General features: G+C 47.0%; 1 protein-coding gene across 3 annotated transcripts in view; it reads left to right on the forward strand.

Annotated features, from left to right (window-relative positions):
- CARMIL1 (capping protein regulator and myosin 1 linker 1) overlaps nucleotides 1-25,128 on the forward strand; it is a 581,945-nt gene that overhangs the window by 505,388 nt on the left and 51,429 nt on the right. For all 3 annotated transcript variants that reach the window (XM_063923281.1, XM_063923283.1, XM_063923284.1), the window contains 3 exons: nucleotides 1,430-1,626; nucleotides 5,353-5,462; nucleotides 12,076-12,532. In XM_063923281.1, the coding sequence (XP_063779351.1) occupies nucleotides 1,430-1,626; nucleotides 5,353-5,462; nucleotides 12,076-12,532 (764 nt within the window). The remainder of the gene's footprint in view (nucleotides 1-1,429; nucleotides 1,627-5,352; nucleotides 5,463-12,075; nucleotides 12,533-25,128) is intronic.

Raw genomic sequence — 25,128 nt, forward strand, 5'->3', positions numbered from 1 at the left:
TTCTCCACTTTCTACAGACAGGAGTGGATATGGGCCTAAAATTAGGCTCCATTAAGGTACAGATTTCGGCCCTATCTATTTTCTTTCAGAAGGAATTGGCTTCTCTCCCAGAAGCCCAGACTTTTGTAAAGGGAGTACTGCACATCCAGCCTCCTTTTGTGCCCCCAGTGGCATCTTGGGACCTTAACGTGGTGTTACGGTTCCTGAAGTCTCACTGGTTTGAACCTCTTCAAACGGTTGAATTGAAATTTCTCACTTGGAAGGTGGTCATGTTGTTGGCCTTGGCATCTGCAAGGCGGGTGTCCGAATTGGCGGCCTTGTCTCACAAGAGCCCCTATTTGACCTTCCATGTGGATAGAGCAGAGTTGAGGATTCGTCCTCAATTTTTGCCTAAGGTGGTTTCTTCATTTCATATGAACCAACCTATTGTGGTGCCTGTGGCTACGAGTGACTTGGAGGATTCCAAGTTCCTGGATGTAGTCAGGGCCTTAAAAATCTATGTAGCCAGGACGGCTCGAGTTAGGAAAACAGAGGCACTGTTTATCCTGTATGCAGCCAACAAAGTTGGCTCTCCTGCTTCGAAGCAGACTATTGCTCGCTGGATCTGTAACACGATTCAGCAGGCTCATTCTACGGCAGGATCGCCGTTAACTAATTCGGTAAAGGCCCATTCCACTAGGAAGGTGGCCTCTTCTTGGGCGGCTGCCCGAGGTGTCTCGGCTTTACAGCTTTGCCGAGCAGCTACCTGGTCAGGTTCAAACACTTTTGCAAAGTTCTATAAGTTTGATACCCTGGCTGATGTGGACCTTGCGTTTGCTCAGTCGGTGCTGCAGAGTCGTCCGCACTCTCCCGTCCGGTCTGGAGCTTTGGTATAAACCCCATGGTCCTTACGGAGTCCCCAGCGTCCTCTAGGACGTAAGAGAAAATAAGATTTTAACCCTACCGGTAAATCTTTTTCTCCTAGTCCGTAGAGGATGCTGGGCGCCCGTCCCAGTGCGGACAAAATCTGCAAGGCTTGTATATAGTTGTTGCTTATATGTATATAGTTGTTGCTTATATAAGGGTTATGTTACAGTTGAGATCAGTCTTTAGCTGATACTGTTTTGTGTTCATACTGTTAACTGGTTGCGTTTATTCCAGTTTATACGGTGTGGATGGTGTGGGCTGGTATGAATCTTGCCCTTAGATTAACAAAATCCTTTCCTCGTATTGTCCATCTCCTCTGGGCACAGTTTCTCTAACTGAGGTTTGGAGGAGGGGCATAGAGGGAGGAGCCAGTGCACACCCATTCTAAAATTCTTTATAGTGCCCATGTCTCCTGCGGAGCCCGTCTATACCCCATGGTCCTTACGGAGTCCCCAGCATCCTCTACGGACTAGGAGAAAAAGATTTACCGGTAGGTTTAAAATCATATTTTTCGCTTTACAAGAAATGGAGTTTGACCTGGACAAGGCACTTGAAGATGTCCCTATACACATTGAGGACCCCCCATACACCTCCCACAAGCAGGATAAGCGATCGTCGAGTGTCATTGCAGAACTGCCATCAGAAGAAGCAAAGAAGCTAGAACACTTCACTAAATTACGACCAAAGAGGATGAAGAAACAGCAGCCCAGCAAAGCCAATGTTAGTATAGATCTTTTTATTATTTATAAAAGGTGCATGAAACAATAAGCACCATGCCATTTACTGTAGGTGTATATGCAAAGGAAACAGTCTACACTTGCTTGACCTGATTATCTATGACCCTTGAATATGCCTGTTAAAATGCAAACCTTGTAATGTTTTCATCGCCTTTACCTACCAAGGTTTGTGCCCCTGTTTAACTGAATTTTTACTCACAGTGTCCCTATCTGTATATTGTCAGATCAAGTCAAGTGCCTGTGGATGAATCCGCAAAGTGTGTGTGTGTGTGTGTGTGTGTGTGTGTGTGTGTGTGTGTGTGTGTGTGTGATGTAAGTGAAAAGAAAGCAGAATATTTTTGTTCTATATAAAATGATCAGTGCTGAAATACCTTTTATACATAGATAATGGTTAGCATTACTGCCTCACTGCACAAAGGTCTGGTATTTGATTCCTACCACAGCCCTAACAGTGTGGAGTTTGTGTATTCTCCCCGTGCTTGAGTGGGTTTTCTCTGGGTAAAAAAATATAGATTGTAAGCTCCACTTGGGCAGGGACTTACGAGAATTAATTGTTCTCTGTAAAGTGCTGTGGAATAAGGGGGTTATTCAGGTTTGTTAGCAAACCAAAAAAGCAAGCAACTGGGCAAAACCATGTTACATCTGCTTCACCTGCAGTGCAACATGTGTAGAGAGGTTTATTTATTTTATTTATTTATTAACAGTTTCTTATATAGCGCAGCATATTCCGTTGCGCTTTACAATTAGAACAACAGTAATAGAACAAAACTGGGTAACAACAGTCAGACATAGAGGTAGGAAGGCCCTGCTCGCAAGCTTACAATCTATAGGGAAATAGGCATTGATACACAAGGATAGATGCTACCTATTGCACAATGGTCCACCAGATTGCTAGGTTCTTAATGGGATGTATGATGATATCCCGCAATGTTGGCCAAGTGTCAGGAGGGTGTAAGAGTAAAGAAAGACAAGATATGTGATGTTATGTGTACTGTACAGAGAGGATGTAATTAGATAGGGAAGCACTGAAGGTTATGTGGGTGGGTCTGGAATTTGTTAGGCTTGTCTGAAGAGGTGAGTTTTCAGGGAACGTTTAAAGGTTTGGAGACTAGAGGCGAGTCTTATTGTGCATGGGAGGGCATTCCACAGAGTGGGTGAAGCCCGGATAAAGTCCTGTAATTTTGGGTGTGAAGTAATGCCTGTGGATGAGAGACGTAGATCTTGTGCAGAGCAGAGAGGTCGGGTAGGGAGATATTTTGAGATGAGTCAAGAAATGTATGTTGGTGCAGTTTGGTTAATAGCCTTGTATGTCAGTAAAAGTATTTTATATTTAATACGATAGAATACCGGTAACCAATGGAGGGACTGATAGAGCGGATCTGCAGACGATGAACGTCTAGCAAGGAAGATTAGCCTCGCAGCTGCATTCAAAATGGATTGTAGTGGTGAGAGCCTATGTTTGGGAAGACCGGTCAGGATAGGTTTAGATTTGGGTGGGTTATATTGTTTCTGTGCAGGGTAAATACTGCCTGCTTTATTGTTACACTGCAATTTAGTTTTCATTTTGAACACACCACATCCAAATCTAAAGCTTTCTGTACATGTTACCCTGCATTCATGTAAACGTGCTGATTGGCTGTTCATTGTGTGCCTTGATGATGCCAGCAGCCTGAGTCCTGCTACACAGGAGAGAACAGGGAGCATTAGAGCTATTAAGAATTAGGGGTGAGGCAGAGATTGCTAGGCAGCTTACTGCATACCTCCCATCTTATTAAAAGTACAAAGAGGGACCTTGGCATGCGCTAAGTGCGCCCAAAAAGGGTGTGTGACCTATATGAAAGGGGCGTGGCCTCATGGCAGAGCCTCAATCGCGTTTCACGCCCCCTTGTACCGTCAATGAGGTGGCATGACCAGCGCTCTCTGAGCTGCTGGCATGCCCCTTCTCCCTCTGTCACCTATGCGTACGCACAGAGTCTATTCACCGCTGCTCTGCTAAGCAGAGCAGCAGTGACAGGAGCCTCCCAACTACCCCCCCCCCCCACACACCCCACCCCGGGACACTGCAGCCCAAGGTGGGACAGCGGGACAGTCCCCTAAAAAACAGGACTATCCCGCAAAAATCGGGACAGTTGGGAGGTAAGTTACTGGAACAGTTAAAGATGCAATTGTGTATAAAAACATAGCTCTGTCAGCCATGATTCCTGCAATACTGTGAGCTGTCCTGACCCTCTCCTTTTGTCCCCTTCTGACACTTCATCTTTCTGAGCCAAAAAAGTCCATTTAAAATGACATCCATGGTGTTTTAATTGCTGACCCGGGTTGAGTTAAATGGAGCCAACCCTGCAATAACCCGGGTTGAAAGTGTAGTGTGAAAGGTCGGACCCAGGTTCAAAATACTGGGTTGGACCCGGGTTTGCGGTGTGAAAAGGGTATAACAAACAGGAATAAGTCCCTATGTGTGAGCTATATAAATAACTGGTAATAATAAATAAATATGTATGACTGTTGTGGTTTGTTATGTTGGTGGTCAGACCACTTCAGTACACATGTACTGCTTACTTCTCCTTTTCCAACCTCACTTTTTAGTAATCACTCTCTTTTTTTATAACTGAATGTAGTAGACCAGTACGTGAGACGGGAAGACTATATATTTCTTAATTTAAAAATCACATCTTTTACATTGGATTGAATTAATTGGTGTTTGCAGGCATCATTTGTGTGTTTGTGAGGTCTGTGCGTGAACATTTGTTTTTTCAATGGCTGGATTTCAAAGAGCAACAGTAATACTGTATATACAAAAAATCAGTCTTTTCTATGTATTACTGTTGTCCTTTTAAACCCAGCCCTCAAATTCACAGATAGTTGGCAGATTTGAGAAACTGATCTTTAGTAAATAATATCCATTGGAGTCTGATGCTGAAGTCGCTTCATCAAATAAAAGCATACCTTTATCATTTTGATTATGTCTTTGCAATGGTGTCTATCCTTGTTTTACATAAGAAGTGAGTGAACACAGTGGGGTAAATTTACTTAGGTGGGAGTATTTTTTAGAACTGGAGATGTTGCTTATAGCAACCAATCAGATTCTACTTTACATTTATTTAACTGCTTATAAAAGATAATAGATATGATCTGATTAGCTGCTATAGGCAACATCACCAGTTCTAAAAAATACCCCACCTTGGTAAATTGACACCAGAATTCTGTAGTACTTACCTCTACACTTGGATAAACTTGGCAACATGTTATATGTCCAATTCCCTCTTAAAGGCTGCCAAGAAAGGACTGTCTAATTTGAGGCATGTTATTTACTATGGTGCAATGTTACAAATGTGCTACCGAAAAATGATGCTAACATACAGTGTGTGCTCTGTGTGGTTGTTATTGGTTACAGCACATCTAAGCACGCTATCAGATTATAGAGCAGGACTGCAGGACTGTTCTTTACAAATCAGGAAAACAAACACACATTTAGGTTTCATATGTGTTTCATAAATATGTATTGTTCATGTGTGGTCTATAGGCAACATACCTACATGTTATGACCTTGCTATTGATCTCTCTGTATGTGAACACAGCATCATTTACTCTGCTCTGAGCCCTGCTGCTGAATAAGTAATAAATAAATAATGTCTTGCTTGATGAATGTTGACTGTGAAGTACTTCTATAGATACTCACTAAATGTGACCTTTTCTTGTTGTGTTACAGCAACTTGGAGCTGAAGCTGCGCCAGAAGGAGAGCAGAATGGCCTGACGTCTAGAGTAGACGAAGGTGTGGATGAGTTTTTCAGCAAGAAAGTGACAAGACTTGACTCAAAGTAAGTTAGACCAACAAAATGCAGGTAGATGGTGCTGAAAGGATCAATCCTCAACATAGAAGATAAGGTTTTCAAAATGACACACAGAGCAGTGTTTTAGTTATATACAGTAACAGTGGCTTCCAATTAAACTATATACATTAAATTTAAACTAGATGTATACTTGACAAACTATTCTAATATGCTATATACTGTAGGAGATTTATCTGTTATTCTGTAAATGCAGAACAGCACTGCTCTTCGAGAAACGCATCCAGGTTTGCAGTGATCACTGACATATTTCTCTTAAAGTCTATCCACTAGTCATTTACTTGAAACAATACATTATATGCTGTTAGCAGTTCTAGAACTCTGACATGTTTTGCTGTTTGTACATACAACACAATACTGTACAACCTACTTTGAGTGTAGGGTTACCTCCTCTTTATATACAGATTCCCAGATGGGGACGTACCTGGGGGTGTAGCCAAACTGCAGTGGGTAACAACCATTTTATTTCTCAGATTTTAGACTGTTTTTACCACTTTAATAAAAACGTATATCTATTGCATAATATTATCTTCGTGACAATTTATTTGGTAATCAGAGCCCCCTCATACCGCTACTCCTAGTTTAAACAAACTAGCTAGGGCCAGTACATGGCAGGGGATCAGAATGTGATCCCGCCAGACAGGATGCCGGCGGTCAGAATACCAACGCCGGTATCACGATGTTCACGATCCCGACTGGGGTGAGGTAAGTATTCTACCCCCCTCTACTCCTAACCCTCTCCTACTTCAGCCTAACACTAACCTCCCACCTTTAGTGCCAAAACCTAACGCCTCCTTTCAGCAGACTTACCCTAACCCTCCCCACTTAGTGCCTAAACCTAACCCTGCACCCCACCCCCATGGTGTCTAACCCTAACTCCCCACCCACAGCCAAACCCTAACACCCCCCAGCATGGCGCCTAAACCTAAATCTACACCCCATCGCAGCCAAATCCTAACCCTCCTATCTATACTTACTCTCTGGATTTGAGCATTGCGATTCTGGCAGCTGTCAGGATTACGGCATCAGTATTTCGACTGCCAGGATCCCAACAGCTAGGATCCTCAACGTATACCCGTGTGGTTAAAATAGTGGCAGTGCAGGGCAGACATGGGTATATAGTGGATATAGTCAGTAGCGGATCTTGCCACGGGCAAGCAGGACTTTTGCCCGGGGCGCCGCCTTCCGGAGGGCGCCGCACCATGGCAAGATCCGCTACTGTGCCCCCCGCTGGTCCCCCGCAGTGAAGGGAACTAGACGCTATGCGTCTAGTTTCCCTTCCTGGAGAGGACCTTTGCTGTGCGGTGCGCGATGACGTCATCGCGCACCGCACAGCATTGTGGGACTGACAGAAGCTAGGGGTCATATTTGACCTGTAGTGTCTGTGTATGCTGTACTATGGGAGAGATGTCATGTCGTCTCTCCCATAGATCCGAGGAGAGGAGCGGCGCCGGCGGAGGTCTGCAGCGATCAGGAGCGGGGATTGTAAGTATTATTATTATTATTATTTTTTGTGTGTGTGTGCAAGCGGCGCTACGCTACAGGGGGCACAAATGGGGGCACAACTCTACAGGGGGCGTAACTGACCACGCCCCCTGTATGAAGCCATGCCCCTATTCTCCGCCCGGGGTGTCAAAATACCTAGAACCGGCCCTGCATATAGTGACACTGGTCTGTGGGTCTGGGTCCCTGGATTCCTGCATGTCCTCAGCTGCTGATGTCTTTCTTAGGTCATATTCAGGGATATAGGGTTCTATTTACTAAGCCTTGGATCGAGATATAGTCGCTGGAGATAAAGTACCAGTCAATCAGCTCCTAACTGTCATTTTTCAAACACAGCTTGTGACATATCAGTTAGGATCCGATTGGCTGGTGCTTTATCTCCAGCGACTTTATCTCCATCCAAGGCATAGTAAATAGACCCCATAGTCAGAGCCACATCTGGTGGCCCACTTTGGTGCATACACTGGCCAGATGCTATCCTCCAGCAGATACATTGGCCACTCCTGCCCCTCTTTCATTGGCTGTTATCTTGGATGTCTGCAATAGTGACTACAGATTGGCTGAGAGCAGTTCATGATTGCAATGGGAGAGGGGACAGGTCAGATTTCAAAACACTGCCTGTCTGGGATTTACTGCAGATAAAGTTTAGCTGTGCTGGAGTGCCATCATTCACAGAAGACAATTCTCAGCATTCTGGTGAATAGTTTTAGGCATTTATCCATTGCTATGTTGGTGACTCCCAACACTCTGATTGATGAATGTCAAGTGCTATAAACCATTTAGTATTGTTGGAGCCATCAACTGCGTAAGAAACAAGCCATCATCGTACTCAGTAATTATAGACTGCACTATTCATGGCCGTGCCTGGTGATCTATATGCAAGTGTAAGATGCTCCCTGGCCTCTGTTTACTGACACATATATCTGAATGTTTTTTTTTTCTGCGTTAGCCAGATGTTCTACAACAGGCATGTCAAACTCATGGTCATCCAGCTGTTGTGAAACTACAAGTCCCAGCATGCTTTACCAGCTGATCAGTGGAAGGAATGCAGGCAAAGCATGCTGGGACTTGTAGTTTCACAACAGCTGGAGGGCCACGAGTTTGACATGCCTGTTCTACACAATCTAAGCATCCTCCATTATTGGCCTAATGAATATTATTGAACTTTTTTGTATTGTGGCCTCTGTAGACTTTATATTTTCTCTTAAGATCTTTTAGAAGATGTGTTTCCCTTATGTTGCTTAGATCTGTTGAAAATCATTCACATCAGTCCCTCCTCACATCATTCAGGCCATATTGTAAGTTCTAGTCAGGGCCATATATTTGTGGAGTTTATATGTACTACGCCTGTTTGCATGTGTTTCATCCAGGTTCTCTGGTTTCCTCATACACTCATGGACTGTATGCTAAAAATCAATGCCGTGCTCCTCCTTTCTTTTGTGTGGTGGGAAAAAAGATTGTAAGCTCCACTGAGGCAGAGTGTGAAGGATTAAATATGATCTGTGAAGCTCTGCATAATATATGGATTCTGTATAAATAATAATTAATAACATACACACTACCCACAGATAGTGGCCCTAGCTCTGCAAGGTAGCAATGCAAACCACTGTGCCAGCGTGACGTCCTAATAAATTATACAGTCATATAAAATGTAGCAAAGCAAAACCACAGCTTTTGAAATGAAAAGGGCAAAACACTTAATTGATACTTCAATACATGGCTGCAGCACACTGTGAAATCCCTTTAAAAGTGTCTCTTTTCACACTGTTTGAGCAGACAGCAAGTGGATATTGAATACAATGGAAAATGCACTTCTGCGTGCTTATTGAAAGTATTCCTCAGGTTATGTTACCAAGAGACTTGCTACATGAGTGAATATCCAGCTGTGGAGTAAATGTTTCATAATTAACGAGAAATGCTTTTTTGGTTATTTTTGTGTTTAGGATTTAATATTTTTAATCTTGTAGATTGTGGAGTATTTTCATGAAAAGGCACCAGCTCTGCGGGGGCTCGATCTCTTCACACTCTTTCCCTACTGGAGGTTTGGACAGATAACACTTCATGGATACCGGTCTGAGGCCACCTGCAAAAAAAACAAAATAATTTTGTAGATACACTGGAACTGGAAAATCTTAAAAAATAAAAAAATAACATTCACCTCCTTAACTACACATGGAATAGATGCAGCCAATTATGCACAAGAATTACTGTAGTCCTGCTAGTGCCCCAGAACACGGGTTATAGAAGCGTATGGGTCATCCAATCAGGATTCAGTACATGTCCCTCCGACACCTTGTGCCCAGTCACATGAGAGGTAATGCCAAGTTTCACGAAGTTGAACGATTTTCTGCTACTGCATGTGTGCAAGTTACCCTAAAATCTCTTAAAGCACATGCGTTACACTGTGTGAACACACAAAGTTGCGATTAAGACGCATGGTAGCATTTCTTGACGATGAGTGCAAGGTGGCTTTTCAGACGCATGGAGTTGGTCCTTTTTATGGATGAAAGAACTGCACCGACTATAAGGTTGATGAAGGTTTTGCATATGTAGACCAAAGGTGGTGTCTAAAGATACACCAAACTGTATTACAGTATCTGAAGGCGCTCAAAGTGGGCAACTCAGGCCTTGCATGTTGTACACTAGGGGAAGGTCTGATACTGGTATTAGTATATAGTCACAGACGTGACTACGGCAAAAGATGCTAATGGGCTCACAGCGATGTGCAACTCAGAATCAGGCCCTGTTTCCTTAAAACAGGCAGCATCAAGATATGCCCTTGTTCCGGACTCTGGACCTACTGTAATTCACTATGGATCGCTATTGAGGCTGAGATAGCGATTTTCACATGGGAAGAGCTGTCCAGAAAGGAAAATCTGCGTAGGCATTAGCAGAATCACAGTGCATATGCAAAAAATGAGCACCATCGACATTTGCGGCTGACCCCAGCATACTCAAATCAGAATGCAGTCGCACCGGGCGCCATGTTTTTGAACACAGCATTCGCAGATGACATCAGATACACTCCCCGAAAATGGCCATGACACGCCTGCGTTTTCATAACCACTCCCCAAAAACACCATGTTACCACCCACAAACGGTCACTTCCTGTCAATCAAAATGTGTTCTCTTTACAGTTAGGCTGCATATGCAGCGCGATCGCATTTTACCCTACGCACATGTGCAATGCATTCACAGCACATGTGCAGTCTGCCAATAATCGCTTACTACGTGCAATCTCACATATACAAACGGTAGAGAATCAGGCCTCTTGTCCTCTTTCTGGGGCCTAAGAAGGATCCGTCTTGTGAGCTTCTCATCTGGGACGGGGGGAGGGGTGTTTATACTTTCCTGAAGCGGTAAAGATTAACTGACAGCTTTTCCAAGTCATTCTCTGACACTGGCGGGAACCACTCATGGTAGGAGTCACCCATTGGTCACACTCCTGGGAGCTAAATTCCAGCCTCCATTCATTTGGGTAGGCTTTCTGCTAGATTTTGGAATTTGACTGTGTGGCTTTGCATGTATTCATCCCAAAGGTGCTCAGTGGTATTGAGGTCGGGCTCTGTGCCCGCCAATCAAATCAGCAAATAATTTTTGTGCACAGGGTGTTCAAGTCAAATTACTTTCTAACAAATATTTCAAATGCCAGCTCTAATATATACTGTGGACGCCTGCGCATCTTATTACCATGTGCTATGAATGTGCACTATACATCGCAAAACACTGCATCCCATTAAGAGAAAACAATACACCCACACATTATCTGAGTTCCAAAGCTCATTGATGTATATATTTGTTATTAAAAGGATATGTATTCAATATATCACAATGTACAATATATATATATATATATATATAGTTACATGGTTACAATTTACACAGTAAGCAGTTATTACAAACTAATTCAAATACATACACGGCCAGCAATACATCACCATCTCCCTCAATGCACTTTATAATAGCTCCAGTTCCTCCATCTTTAGCTGTGCCTCAACACCAGCTAACATCAGCAAAATATCACCAACACTCCATCTCGCTCAGGACCCAGGGGGAAACAGAAATTTCTGTGTGTGTATTCAGCAATACACCGAGTCTGTTGGGCGTATACAGATCTCTTGTTATTAGTCTAGGGGAGGGAACTTTCTCATTCATGATGAGTCATTGGTCAGTTCATATGCAAGCCTTGAAGACATCAAAAGGGCTGGCCTGAGTTTCCTGTCCACATGCTTTAAATGGAATGTCCTTATTTGTCAGTTGAATTGTGGCTTCATATTCATACATTCAATCATATCTACTCATGGCAATGTGCTACAACCTAATCACAGGCACCAAATGAATCTACACATTAATCTGGTTACTTTGACACCAAACACGACATGTCCATCTTGCTCCGCTCCAATAATACACATACATGACGTTACTCCATTATATAATTTAAAACCTTATGATGTCTGGTGCTTGATATGTTTAAATTTATGTGCTGTATGAAATATGTGTTGAATCTATCTCTGTGGCGTGTCTGTGTAAATGCGTATGTTACCATATATTGCTGTGCTCGCTGCGCGTATTTGCAAGCATAGTGACTCATAATGTGTGGAGTCTGTATGTTCTCTCTATGTAATATTTTTGACTTCGACAAAGGCATCAAGGAGGGTGGGGGAGAGGGATGACACTGCACTGCCGGTCCACCCTCCTTAGGCTCCCCGTTCTGTTCTTCCGCTCATGCTCGGAGCTATTCCATATGCATGGTAAAACCCGGATTTGCTCCAAACCCAGCTCATGTTCTGATGTACAAAGCGCGGGTCACATTGCCATGCACTCCCCAAAATTTCACTGTTGCTGTTCTCTGATGCAGACACATTTTACTGTAATGAAGTCTTAGATCTCATAAGAACGTCTCAAGTCTTTTTTAAAGAATGCAGATACAGAAACATGGAATACTTTTAACATTTTATAATAATGGTGCGTGGAAGACATTTATTCATTGATGATGCTTCGATCATGTATGTTGTTGATGTTGCTAAATAGAAGTAGAAAAGTAATAGAAGCTAAAACACTGTTTTCTCTTTTGTCACAGAAAATATTCCTTCAAAGGAGGAGAATTTCAAGACTCTAATGAGGGTGAGGAAAAAAAGAGGCGAGAGTCAAGAAAAAGTGGCTTTCTAAATTTGATTAAATCTAGATCCAAGTCAGAACGTCCACAGACTGTTATAGTGACCGAAGAGCCTCCATCTCCTAGGCCTTCTGTTAAAAGTCCTGCTCCAGACCTAGGCAAGAAAGACAAAGTGACTGATACCAATGGAGCTGTGAGTTCCAGTGCCAGTGTTGGGAGCAGTGGACCTAGCAGTAGTACAGAGAGATCAGAGGAGGTAAAAACACCAGACTCTTTGGAAGAGATTCTACAGCTTGATGATGGTGTGAAGACTGACAGCAAAAGTAGTCCACAAAGTAGTAGGAGATATGGTGTTCAAGTGATGGGGAGTGGATTGCTAGCAGAGATGAAAGCTAAGCAGGAAAGGAGAGCAGCAAATAAGGTATGTGCCTTACTATTGTATCAATTTTTACTATGCATCCTGTAATTTAGAAGTCTTGGACATTCATGGGATACCTTCAGGAATATATGGGTGACAGTTATAGTAAAACAGAGGATTGGGTGCACCACCAGGGAATACACAAGCATGATCTTTCTAGTACAAGGACACTCAATGGGGGCAATTCAGTTTTTGTGGGATGTGCTGCCAAACATTGCAGCAATGCTCTACTGTTCACATATCCACCAAGTATGGTTCCTGCAACTTCTGTGGGTTGTGAGGAAAAACTTGCAGTTGATGCCCATGATGGACCATTCCAGAACAGCACTTTGTGGCCATCGTGTTTTATTGAATTGTCTCCAACCTGTTGAAAACATGATGTGTGCAGTGCAATGTATATATAATCTAAATCATAAAGTGTGCAAAAACAGTTTTGTTAGTACAGAAAAGTGGCCAAATAAATCATTGTACATTAGACAAAAAGGGATAATTTGAAACACAATGAAAATAAATATACATTTAAAAAAATAAACACCAATGAAAGAATTACTGAAAAAGCAAATAACTATCTCGGCGAGCCAACAAGCTGATGTACATTAATAATGGTATCCTATGCCCATTTAATGTTACATATAAAGGGGGTATTTATCAAAGCTTGGAGAGAGATAAAATTGTGAGAGATAATGTACTAACCAGTTGATTTATAATTTACATTATACAGGCTGTGTTTAAAAAATGACAGGAGCTGATTGGTTGGTACTTTATCTCTCACAATTTTATATCTTGCCAAGCAGTGATAAATACCCCCCTAAATCTTATTTAAGTGGTGATCTATACCACAAGCTATAAAATATGGGTGAATACATTGAAATGGAGAGTAAGTAGGGCATCACCTGAGTTTACTGTGGATTAATCAGTGCCAGATTAAGGTCCACATGGGCCTGGAGCTGAAATTTATGAAGGGCCTATTGTGTTCCTTGGTAGGAGGTGTGACAAGTGCTGTGGTGGGCGTGGTTTAAAAAGGCGGTGTGGCCTGTGCGCTGGGTGTGGCATGGAGGTCATAGCTAGTGCCTACCTTCAACCACTTAACAGTGCTCGTCAAAATGGGAATTTTGCAGTGAGGGTATGGGAAATGAAATGGAAGTACAGGTGGGATCCCAGTGGCGAGCACAGCACTTTACCTTGTGGGCTTGATGTGCTTCGGGCCCGGTGGCAAGCTTTTCTCGCCTTACTAATTTATTCTCCATTGGGGGGTGGTGTGGACCACCCTGAGTGGGGATTCCGGGCTGCGGTCGGGATTCCTAACGCCTGGTTTCCCTTCGCTGTTGGGATTCCGGCACCAGTATCCTGTCCGCCGGGAAACTAACTGCTTCCCATATATATATATATATATATATATATTCTCTAACGTCCTAGTGGATGCTGGGGACTCCGTAAGGACCATGGGGAATAGCGGGCTCCGCAGGAGACTGGGCACTCTAAAAAAAGATTTAGTACTATCTGGTGTGCACTGGCTCCTCCCTCTATGCCCCTCCTCCAGACCTCAGTTAGAATCTGTGCCCGGCCGAGCTGGGTGCTCCTAGTGGGCTCTCCTGAGCTTGCTAGAAAAGAAAGTATTTTGTTAGGTTTTTTTGTTTTCAGAGAGCTTCTGCTGGCAACAGACTCTCTGCTACGAGGGACTGAGGGGATAGAAGCAAACCTACTCCCGGCAGCTAGGTAGCGCTTCTTAGGCTACTGGACACCATTAGCTCCAGAGGGATCGAACACAGGTACCTAACCTTGATCGTCCGTTCCCGGAGCCGCGCCACCGTCCCCCTCACAGAGCCAGAAGAACAGAAGCAGCAGAAGCATGAAGACATCGAAATCGGCGGCTGAAGACTCCTGTCTTCACTTAAGGTAGCGCACAGCACTGCAGCTGTGCGCCATTGCTCCCACAGCACACCGCACACTCCGGTCACTGTAGGGTGCAGGGCGCAGGGGGGGGGGGCGCCCTGGGCAGCAATTAAGTACCTTTTTGGCAAAAAGAGACATATATACAGTCTGGGACTGTATATATGCCCGAGCCCCCGCCATTTTTTACACATTAAAGCGGGACAGAAGCCCGCCGCTGAGGGGGCGGGGCCTTCTTCCTCAGCACACCAGCGCCATTTTCTCTCCACAGCTCCGCTGGAAGGACTCTCCCCTGCAGTATACAGGTGCATTAAAGGGTAAAAAAGAGAGGGGGGGCACATAAATTTAGGCGCAGTATATATATATTATCAGCAGCTACAGGGTAAACACTAAGGTACAGTGTAATCCCTGGGTTATATAGCGCTGGGGTGTGTGCTGGTATACTCTCTCTCTGTCTCCCCAAAAGCCTTTGTGGGGTCCTGTCCTCAGTCAGAGCATTCCCTGTGTGTGTGCTGTGTGTCGGTACGCCTGTGTCGACATGTTTGATGAGGAAGGATACGTGGAGGCAGAACAAGTGCAGCTGAGTGTGGTGTCGCCGCCGACGGTGCCGACACCTGATTGGATGGATATGTGGAAGGTGTTAAATGATAATGTAAACTCCTTGCATAACATATTGGATAAAACTGTAACCGGGGGACAGTCAGGGTCTCAACCCATGCCTGATCCTACAGCGCAGAGGCCGACGGGGTCTCAAAAGCGCACACTATCCCAGATAGTTGACACAGATGTCGACACGGAATCTGACTCCAGTGTCGATGATGATGAGGCAAAGTTGCAGCCTAAAATGACTAAAGCCATCCGCTACATGATTGTGGCTATGAAGGATGTATTACACATTTCTGAGGAAAATCCTGTCCCTGACAAGAGGATTTATATGTATGGGGAGAAAAAGCATGAAGTGACTTTTCCCCCTTCACATGAATTAAATGAATTATGTGAAAAAGCGTGGGATTCCCCTGACAGGAAGGTGATAGTTTCCAAGAGATTACTTATGGCGTTTCCTTTCCCGCCAACGGACAGGTTACACTGGGAATCCTCCCCTAGAGTAGACAAGGCGTGACATGCTTGTCTAAGAAGGTGGCCCTGCCGTCTCCGGATACGGCCGCCCTAAAGGATCCTGCGGATAGAAAGCAGGAAGCTATCCTGAAGTCTGTTTATACACATTCTGGCACACTGCTGAGGCCAGCAATTGCTTCGGCCTGGATGTGTAGTGCGGTAGCTGCATGGACGGATTCTCTGTCTGAGGAGTTAGATAACCTGGCCAGGGACACTATTCTACTGACCCTGGCACATATCAAGGACGCGGTCCTATATATGCGGGATGCCCAGAGGGACATTTGCCTGCTGGGCTCTAGAGTTAACGCAATGTCCATTTCTGCCAGAAGGGTCTTATGGACTCGGCAATGGACAGGGGATACCGACTCTAAAAAACACATGGAGGTTTTACCTTATAAGGGTGAGGAATTATTTGGGGACGGTCTCTCGGAGCTAGTTTCCACAGCTACGGCTGGGAAGTCAAATTTCTTGCCTTATGTCCCTCCACAACCTAAGAAAGCACCGTATTACCAAATGCAGTCCTTTCGTTCTCAGAGGAGCAAGAAGGTCAGAGGTGCGTCCTTTCTTGCTAGAGGCAGGGGTAGAGGAAAAAAGCTGCACCATGCAGCTAGTTCCCAGGAACAAAAGTCTTCCCCGGCTTCCACTAAATCCACCGCATGACGCTGGGGCTCCACAGGAGGAGCCAGGAGCTGTGGGGGCGCGTCTCCGACATTTCAGCCACCAGTGGGTTTGCTCACAGGTGGATCCTTGGGCTATACAAATTGTGTCTCAGGGTTACAAGCTGGAATTCGAGGTGATGCCCCCTCACCGTTACCTAAAATCGGCCTTACCAACTTCCCCCATGGAAAGGGAGATAGTGTTGGAGGCAATTCACAAACTTTTTCTCCAGAAAGTGGTGGTAGAGGTCCCCCCCTTCAACGGGGAAGGGGCTACTATTCCACTATAGACGGACGGTTCGGTCAGACCCATTTTAAATTTAAAATCCCTGAACATTTATCTGAAGAAATTCAAGTTCAAAATGGAATCGCTCAGAGCGGTCATTGCAAGCTTGGATGAAGGGGATTTTATTGTGTCTCTGGACATCAAGGATGCTTACTTGCATGTCCCCATTTATCCGCCTCATCAGGAGTACCTCAGGTTTGTGGTACGGGATTGTCATTACCAATTCCAGACGTTGCCGTTTGGCCTGTCCACGGCACCAAGAGTTTTTACCAAGGTGATGGCGGAAATGATGGTGCTCCTTCGGAAGCAAGGGGTTACAATTATCCCATACTTGGACGATCTCCTCATAAAGGCGAGGTCCAGGGAGCAGTTGCTGATCAGCGTAGCACACTCTCAGGAAGTGTTGCGTCAGCACGGCTGGATTCTGAACATTCCAAAGTCGCAGCTGATTCCTGCGACGCGTCTGCCCTTCCTGGGCATGATTCTGGACACAGACCAGAAGAAGGTGTTTCTCCCGGAGGAGAAGGCTCAGGTGCTCGTGACTCTGGTCAGAGACCTCCTAAAGCCAAAACAGGTGTCGGTGCATCGCTGCACGCGAGTCCTGGGAAAGATGGTGGCGTCATACGAAGCCATTCCCTACGGCAGGTTCCATGCGAGGATCTTTCAGTGGGATCTGCTGGACAAGTGGTCCGGATCGCATCTTCAGATGCATCGGATGATCACCCTGTCCCCCAGGGCCAGGGTGTCTCTTCTGTGGTGGCTACAAGGTGCTCACCTCCTCAAGGGCCGCAGATTCGGCATACAGGACTGGGTCCTGGTGACCATGGATGCAAGCCTCCAAGGGTGGGGGGCAGTCACTCAAGGAAGAAACTTCCAAGGGTTGTGGTCAAGTCAGGAGACTTGTCTGCACATCAATATCCTGGAACTAAGGGCCATATACAACGCCCTGAGTCAAGCGGAGCCTCTGCTTCGAAACCAACCAGTGCTGATTCAGTCAGACAACATCACGGCAGTGGCCCATGTAAACCGCCAGGGCGGCACAAGAAGCAGGGTGGCAATGGCAGAAGCCACCAGGATTCTTCGGTGGGCGGAGAATCACGTACTAGCACTGTCAGCAGTGTTCATTCCGGGAGTGGACAACTGGGAAGCAGACTTCCTCAGCAGCCACGACCTCCACCCGGGAGAGTGGGGACTTCATCAAGAAGTCTTCACACAGATTGCAAATCGATGGGAACTGCCACGGGTGGACATGATGGCGTCCCGTCTCAACAAAAAGCTAAAAAGATATTGCGCCAGGTCAAGGGACCCTCAGGCGATAGCTGTGGACGCACTAGTAACACCGTGGGTGTTCCAGTCGGTCTATGTGTTTCCTCCTCTTCCTCTCATACCAAAGGTGCTGAGAATTGTAAGGAAAAGAGGAGTGAGAATAATACTCATTGTTCCGGATTGGCCAAGAAGGACTTGGTACCCGGAATTGCAAGAAATGCTCACAGAGGACCCGTGGCCTCTGCCTCTCAGACAGGACCTGTTACAACAAGGGCCCTGTCTGTTCCAAGACTTACAGCGGCTGCGTTTAACGGCATGGCGGTTGAACACCGGATCCTAGCAGAAAAGGGCATTCCGGAAGCAGTTATTCCTACGCTGATAAAGGCTAGGAAGGACGTGACAGCAAAACATTATCACCGTATATGGCGAAAATATGTTGCTTGGTGTGAGGCCAGGAAGGCCCCTACAGAGGAATTCCAACTGGGTCGATTCCTGCACTTCCTACAGTCGGGTGTGGCTATGGGCCTAAAATTAGGGTCCATAAAGGTCCAGATTTCGGCCCTATCCATTTTCTTTCAAAAGGAACTGGCTTCACTGCCTGAGGTTCAGACGTTTGTTAAGGGAGTGCTGCATATTCAGCCTCCATTTGTGCCACCAGTGGCACCTTGGGATCTTAACGTGGTATTGGCTTTCCTGAAATCCCACTGGTTTGAGCCACTTAAGACGGTGGAGCTAAAGTATCTCACGTGGAAAGTGGTCATGCTGTTGGCCCTAGCCTCAGGTAGGCGTGTGTCAGAATTGTCATGTAAAAGCCCCTATCTGGTTTTCCATATGGACAGGGCAGAATTGCGAACTCGTCCGCAGTTTCTGCCAAAGGTGGTGTCATCTTTTCATCTGAACCAACCCATTGTGGTGCCTGCGGCTACTCGTGACTTGGAGGATTCCAAGTTGCTTGATGTAGTCAGGGCTTTGAAGATCTATGTTGCCAGGACGGCTGGAGTCAGGAAGACTGACTCGCTGTTTATCCTGTATGCATCCAACAAGCTGGGTGCTTCTGCTTCAAAGCAAACCATTGTTCGCTGGATCTGTAACACGATTCAGCAGGCTCATTCTGCGGCTGGATTGCCGCATCCAAAATCAGTAAAAGCCCATTTCACAAGGAAGGTGGGCTCTTCTTAGGCGGCTGCCCGAGGGGTCTCGGCATTACAGCTTTGCCGATCTGCTACTTGGTCGGGTTCAAACACATTTGCAAAGTTCTACAAGTTTGATACCCTGGCTGAGGAGGACCTGGTGTTTGCCCATTCGGTGCTGCAGAGTCATCCGCACTCTCCCGCCCGTTTGGGAGCTTTGGTATAATCCCCATGGTCCTTACAGAGTCCCCAGCATCCACTAGGACGTTGGAGAAAATAAGAATTTACTCACCGGTAATTCTATTTCTCGTAGTCCGTAGTGGATGCTGGGCGCCCGTCCCAAGTGCGGACTTTCTGCAATACGTGTATATAGTTATTGCTTAATAAAGGGTTATGTTATGTTGGCATCCATTGGTTGATGCTCTGTTGTTTGTTCATACTGTTAACTGGGTAAGTTTATCACAAGTTATACGGTGTGATTGGTGTGGCTGGTATGAGTCTTACCCTGGATTCCAAAATCCTTTCCTTGTAATGTCAGCTCTTCCGGGCACAGTTTCCTTAACTGAGGTCTGGAGGAGGGGCATAGAGGGAGGAGCCAGTGCACACCAGATAGTACTAAATCTTTCTTTAGAGTGCCCAGTCTCCTGCGGAGCCCGCTATTCCCCATGGTCCTTACGGAGTCCCCAGCATCCACTACGGACTACGAGAAATAGAATTACCGGTGAGTAAATTCTTATTTTACATAGAGAAATGGTGGCACTCGCGGGACTTCACTCCAATAAATAATGGACACAGCGGGCACAAGTCGAATATGATATTCGACTTGTGACCGCTGTGTCCATTATTTATTGGAGTGAAGTCCCGCGAGTGCCACCATTTCTCTATGTGTATTTGGTTGTGAGACCTGCTTTGGGAGGCACCGGGGCATAGTACAGTGAGAGGAGCGAGTGCCGGCTGCTATTTGGATATATATATATATATATATATATATGTCTCCTTCATTTATATCTTTCAAGATGCTCACTCAAAAACGTCAACACAGTCCAAGTGCAGCCGCAGATGGTTAGGTACGAGGGAGGGAAAGTTGGGTTTAGGCAATAAGAAGGGGGGAGGTTAGGGTTTGGCACTAAGCGGGGAGAGGAGGGCTAGGGTTAGGCACCAGCGGGAAGGGTTAGGTTATGCACCAAGTGGGGAGGGGAGGGAGGGTTATGCACCAGCGGGGAGGGTTAGGGTTATGGGAGGGGCTAGGGGAGGGTTACAGTACTTTCTGAGGGGCTGATAGCATTCTGATGGTTGAAAAAAAATGACAACTTCAAAATAAACAACAAATATTACATAAATAACAAGCTACTTGGTCAGGATTCACATAAAATCTCACAGAAAGCATCTATAATTAATGTTCACGTTTAACCCCCTTGGAGCGATAGTTTGTAATGTGAAAATATATATATGTGGAGGGGTTGGGTTCAAAATGCCGGGGGTCAGTATACCGACCACGGCATTCCGATGGTGAGAATCCTGACAGGGGCAAGGTAATTATACTGACCTTCCCCCAATGCCAGAGCCGTAACTAGGTGTGCGCGAAGTGTGCCTTTCACACAGCGCACTTGTGGAGGAAGCGCACTGCTGTGCTGCGAGGTCAGCTGGGAACCAGCACACTGAATGGAGGAATAAGCAAGCAGGACAACTCCGGTGCTGTCCCCTTGCCTGCCTGAGCAGCCCCGCCTCCCACTTAACACTCCCAGTCCTAATGCACCTGGCATCATCTAGTTAGCCCTCTCCGGAATGTCCCGCCTTCCCAGAATGCCGGTGCGGGCGCGAGGTCTTTGCGCACGGCATTCTGGGAGCGGACGCGGTGGTGGAAGCTACGGCGCGTGGTGTACCCGCCTACAAGCACCAGCCAGGGCCCCGTCTGCGGCCTGCCTGAGCCCCCGCCGCCACTGAGAAGTCCTGCCAGCTGCCGCCCATGCAGTCCGCAACCCCAGCAGCAGCACAGCACTCGGCCAGCCTCAGCACTGGAGGGAGAGTGCTGACCCCCTTTCCCGGTGAATGCAGATGTATCTGTCTACTCTCTTCTTTCTCTTTTTGTAAAAAGGGTTCTCTGCCAGCCTAAAGTGTACAAAGGGGTCTCTGCCAGCGTAAAGTGTACAAAGGGTTCTCTGCCAGCGTAAAGTGTACAAAGGGGTCTCTACCAGCCTAAAGTGTACAAAGGGGTCTCTGCCAGCCTAAAGTGTACAAAGGGGTCTCTGCCAGCGTAAAGTGTACAAAGGGGTCTCTACCAGCCTAAAGTGTACAAAGGGGTCTCTGCCAGCCTAAAGTGTACAAAGGGGTCTCTGCCAGCGTAAAGTGTACAAAAGGGTCTCTACCAGCCTTAAAGTGTACAAAGGGGTCTCTGCCAGCCTAAAGTGTACAAAGGGGTCTCTGCCAGCGTAAAGTGTACAAAGGGTTCTCTGCCAGTGTAAAGTGTACAAAGGGGTCTCTACCAGCCTAAAGTGTACAAAGGGGTCTCTGCCAGCCTAAAGTGTACAAAGGGTTCTCTGCCAGCCTGAAGTGTAAAAAGGGTTCTCTGCCAGCCTTAAATGTAAAAAGGGTTCTCTGCCAGCCTAAAGTGTACAAAGGGGTCTCTGTCAGCCTAATGTGTAAAAGGGGCTCTACCTGGTGTAATGAGTGTAAGTGGTGCTACTGTGCGGCGTAATTTGAATAATGGAGACTACTGTACAGCATAATATGAATTTGTATTATTTTGTGGCCGCGCCCCTTCCCCATGAAGCTACGCCTTTATATTTTTGACGCACACCTACGGTGCGCACTGGCCCTGTTTTGTATATATTGGGGGGGGGCGCCGATGCGGTTATATACTTAACCGCCTTTTCCGCAGCCTAAACCTAACCCCGCCCTTTCTGGAGCCTAAACCTAACACTCCCCATACAGTCTAAACCTAACCTCCCCAACAATCCCCCCAAATGCCCCCACCACCACCACCTTTCCACAGTCTGGCAGTCAGTCATTCGGGATCCCGGCTGTCGGGATGCTGGCGTCGGGGTTGTGATCACAGTTGGTGTCGGTATTTCGACTGTTGGGTTCCCGACCAATCCCAGGGGGGTTGAACAACAGAGTGTGGGATGGGATGGAGTGGGAGAGGAAAGGATTTCAGATTTGTTACATTCATAATAAACAGATTCATTTTTTCTTGTAACCTTTATCTCCCCCCAAAATCCACCTGCCTGGTTTCTACACCTTATAGAAGCAGCCAGGATCACATAATGGAGGGAAAAGAAGTCAGGACTCACTGGGCTGGCACAAAATAGGGAGGAGGCTGGAGTATGGGAGGCAGGATAGGAGGGACCAGCCTGGAAAGGAGCTCAGAGCATTGGTGGCTGGTCCCAGGGGAGTGGCCAGCTATTGTGCAGTATTGGCTGTCCATGTAATCCTGGAGAACAGCAGCAGCAGTGAGAGGCTACAGTACGGCATAATCACCATACACACACACTCACAGTTTACACCATCCAGACACAGCTGCAGCCTCTGTACAGCCCTAATGCCACCAGCAGCTGTACTGGCATGAGCATAGGGCAATATACGTAACTGCTGCCTGTGATCGGAGGCTCAGCCCCTGACCTAAACACCGCCCCCTGTGGCCACGCTGCTGTGTGTCTCTTCAGAGCGGCCGGGAGCACACTCTGTATGTCCCCTGGCTGCAAGCTATACGCACAGTGCCTGCAGCTCTACACTGCGTCTTTTCTACAGGCACGGGGGGCAGCTTGGCATCCTGCATCCCCAGGCCAGCCCGTTGGGATGCCCATACGGTGCCGACTCCTTGAGCCCCAGCAGGAAAGGGGAGGAGCTGAGAGAGGCCCCTCCTCCCTATCTGGCCGGGCCTTGCTTATCAGCGGCACTAAGCCTGGCTGGGCATCACTAAGCACAGCAGCGTCGCTACTAGTCTAGGGGGAGAAGGCCGGGCGCTCCAGAGGAGAGTGGCCCCTCCAACTGCAGCCGGGATTTCAGTTCAGTATATGTGGGTCACTGTCTCTGGTGGCGGGCCTGGTTAAGTGCTGGCGGCGAATGCGGCATACAATGAGTCATTGTGACTCATTGTAATGCCGACGGTTATGTGGTTTCACTGCTGCGGGCTGTGGGCCTATATTCAATGGGGGGCCTGGAGCTGCAGCTCCATCCGCCCCATTGTTAATCCGGCCCTGGGATTAATGTAATGTTCAAATATTGTCAGGAAGCATAAGGAGCCCTATGTCGAATCCAAGCCCAACGTTCATTCCAGCATTAACAGTATTGATGGGACAAAACAATTCACTATGCAAAGGAAGGAAGCCATTCCTTCCCAGTAATTCCCACTTATCCATGTTCTAATAAGAATGCTGATGGAGTACCATCTGACTACCATCTTTTCCATAAAATTATGTAGAAACTGAAGTTTCTGCATCATTTTATGGTTTGTGGCTATGTACAGATGGAGCCAAGCTAATCGTGGGTCCATCTGTGCATGGGCGATCCCGTCTAGGCGCGCCCACCGCAGCGTCTGGCCCGCACGTGCTTACTGACTCATGAGAATTGCATGAGAGAGCAGAATAACAGTGCTGCTGCAGAAGCACCTACACACCCAGTAGAAGATGTAGCACAGCAGTATGCTCAGGACCCAGTACTAGAACAGCAGCAAGTGTTTGGACATCTGTGCTAATAGGACAGAGATTGTATCACAGAAAGGTGAGCAGCATGACCACACATTCTCACTCACAGACTTTGGCTAGGCAGCGCAGATGCTAATGTTTTTATTAGATCTGTATTGCTGGGCTGTGTTGTACTTTCAACTTTCCTTTTACACATTGGTGCAAGTAGAAAAAATGTCTTACGGGTACTGTGTGCATGCGCCCAAAAATGGATGTGGCCAAATGCTGCATGGGGCGTGGCCAATGAAAATGGGGGCGTGATACACATATGGGGGGAGGGGCAGATACACATATGACCCCAATAGTGCCAGATACACGTTGCCCCACAGTACCAGATATATATTGCCCCACAGTACCAGATATATATTGCCCCACAGTGCCAGATATACATTGCCCCACAGTGCCAGATATACATTGCCCCACAGTGCCAGATATACATTGCCCCACAGTGCCAGATATACATTGCCCCACAGGGCCAGATATACATTGCCTCACTGTGCCACATACACAAATGCCCCCAGAGTGCCAGATACACATTGCCCCACAGTGCCAAATACACATTGCCCCACAGTGCCAAATACACATTGCCCCACAGTGCCAGATACACATTGCCCCACAGTGCCAGATACACATTGCCCCACAGTGCCAGATACACATTGCCCCACAGTGCCAGATACACAAATGCCCCACAGTGCCAGATACACAAATGCCCCCACTGTGTCAGATATACATTGCCCCCCAGTGCCAGATATACATTGCCCCCCAGTGCCAGATACAGAAATGCACCCACAGTGCCAGACATGCCCCCAGTGCCAGATACAGAAATGCCCCCAGTGCCAGATACAAATGCCCCACAGTGCCAGATATCCCCCAGTGCCAGATACACATGTCCCCCATTGCCAGATATGCCCCCAGTGCCAGATATCCCCCAGTGCCAGATATACATGCCCCCCCCCCCCGTGCCAGATACACATATTCCCGCAGTGCCACATATGCCCCCAGTGCCAGATACACATGTCCCCGCAGTGCCACATATGCCCCCAGTGCCAGATACACATGTCCCGCAGTGCCACATATGCCCCCAGTGCCATATACACATGTCCCCCCTTTGCCAGATATGCCCCCAGTGCCAGATACACATGTCCCATAGTGCCAGATATGCCCCCAGTGCCTGGTATACATGCCCCCAGTGCCAGGTATACATGAAGCTCCCCCCCCCTGCTGCTCACCGCTGCTGCTGCTGCCGCTGCTGTCTTGTGTGTGTGAGGGGAGGAGAGCGCAGCCTCTCCTGCCCCTCAGTGTCCGGCGGGTGCGGGTGGCTCAGTTCAGTTCAGCGCCGATCCGTGAGCCAATCAAAGCTCGCAGTCCGGCAACCTTGGCTGCCGGTCCGCAAGCTCTGATTGGCTCACGGGCGGCGCTGAATTAAACAAAGATACTGAGGGGCAGGAGAGGCGCAGGCTGCGCTCCCCCCCCTCACATCAGCGGCGGTGAGCAGCAGAGGGAGGGAGGGAAGGACGGGGAACGGCGAGGTGCGGTGGCCCGTCGGTGAGGGTTACACACACATTACTGCCCC

The sequence above is a fragment of the Pseudophryne corroboree genome, chromosome 5, assembly GCF_028390025.1.
Source record: "Pseudophryne corroboree isolate aPseCor3 chromosome 5, aPseCor3.hap2, whole genome shotgun sequence".
NCBI classification, from domain to species: Eukaryota; Metazoa; Chordata; class Amphibia; order Anura; family Myobatrachidae; genus Pseudophryne; species Pseudophryne corroboree.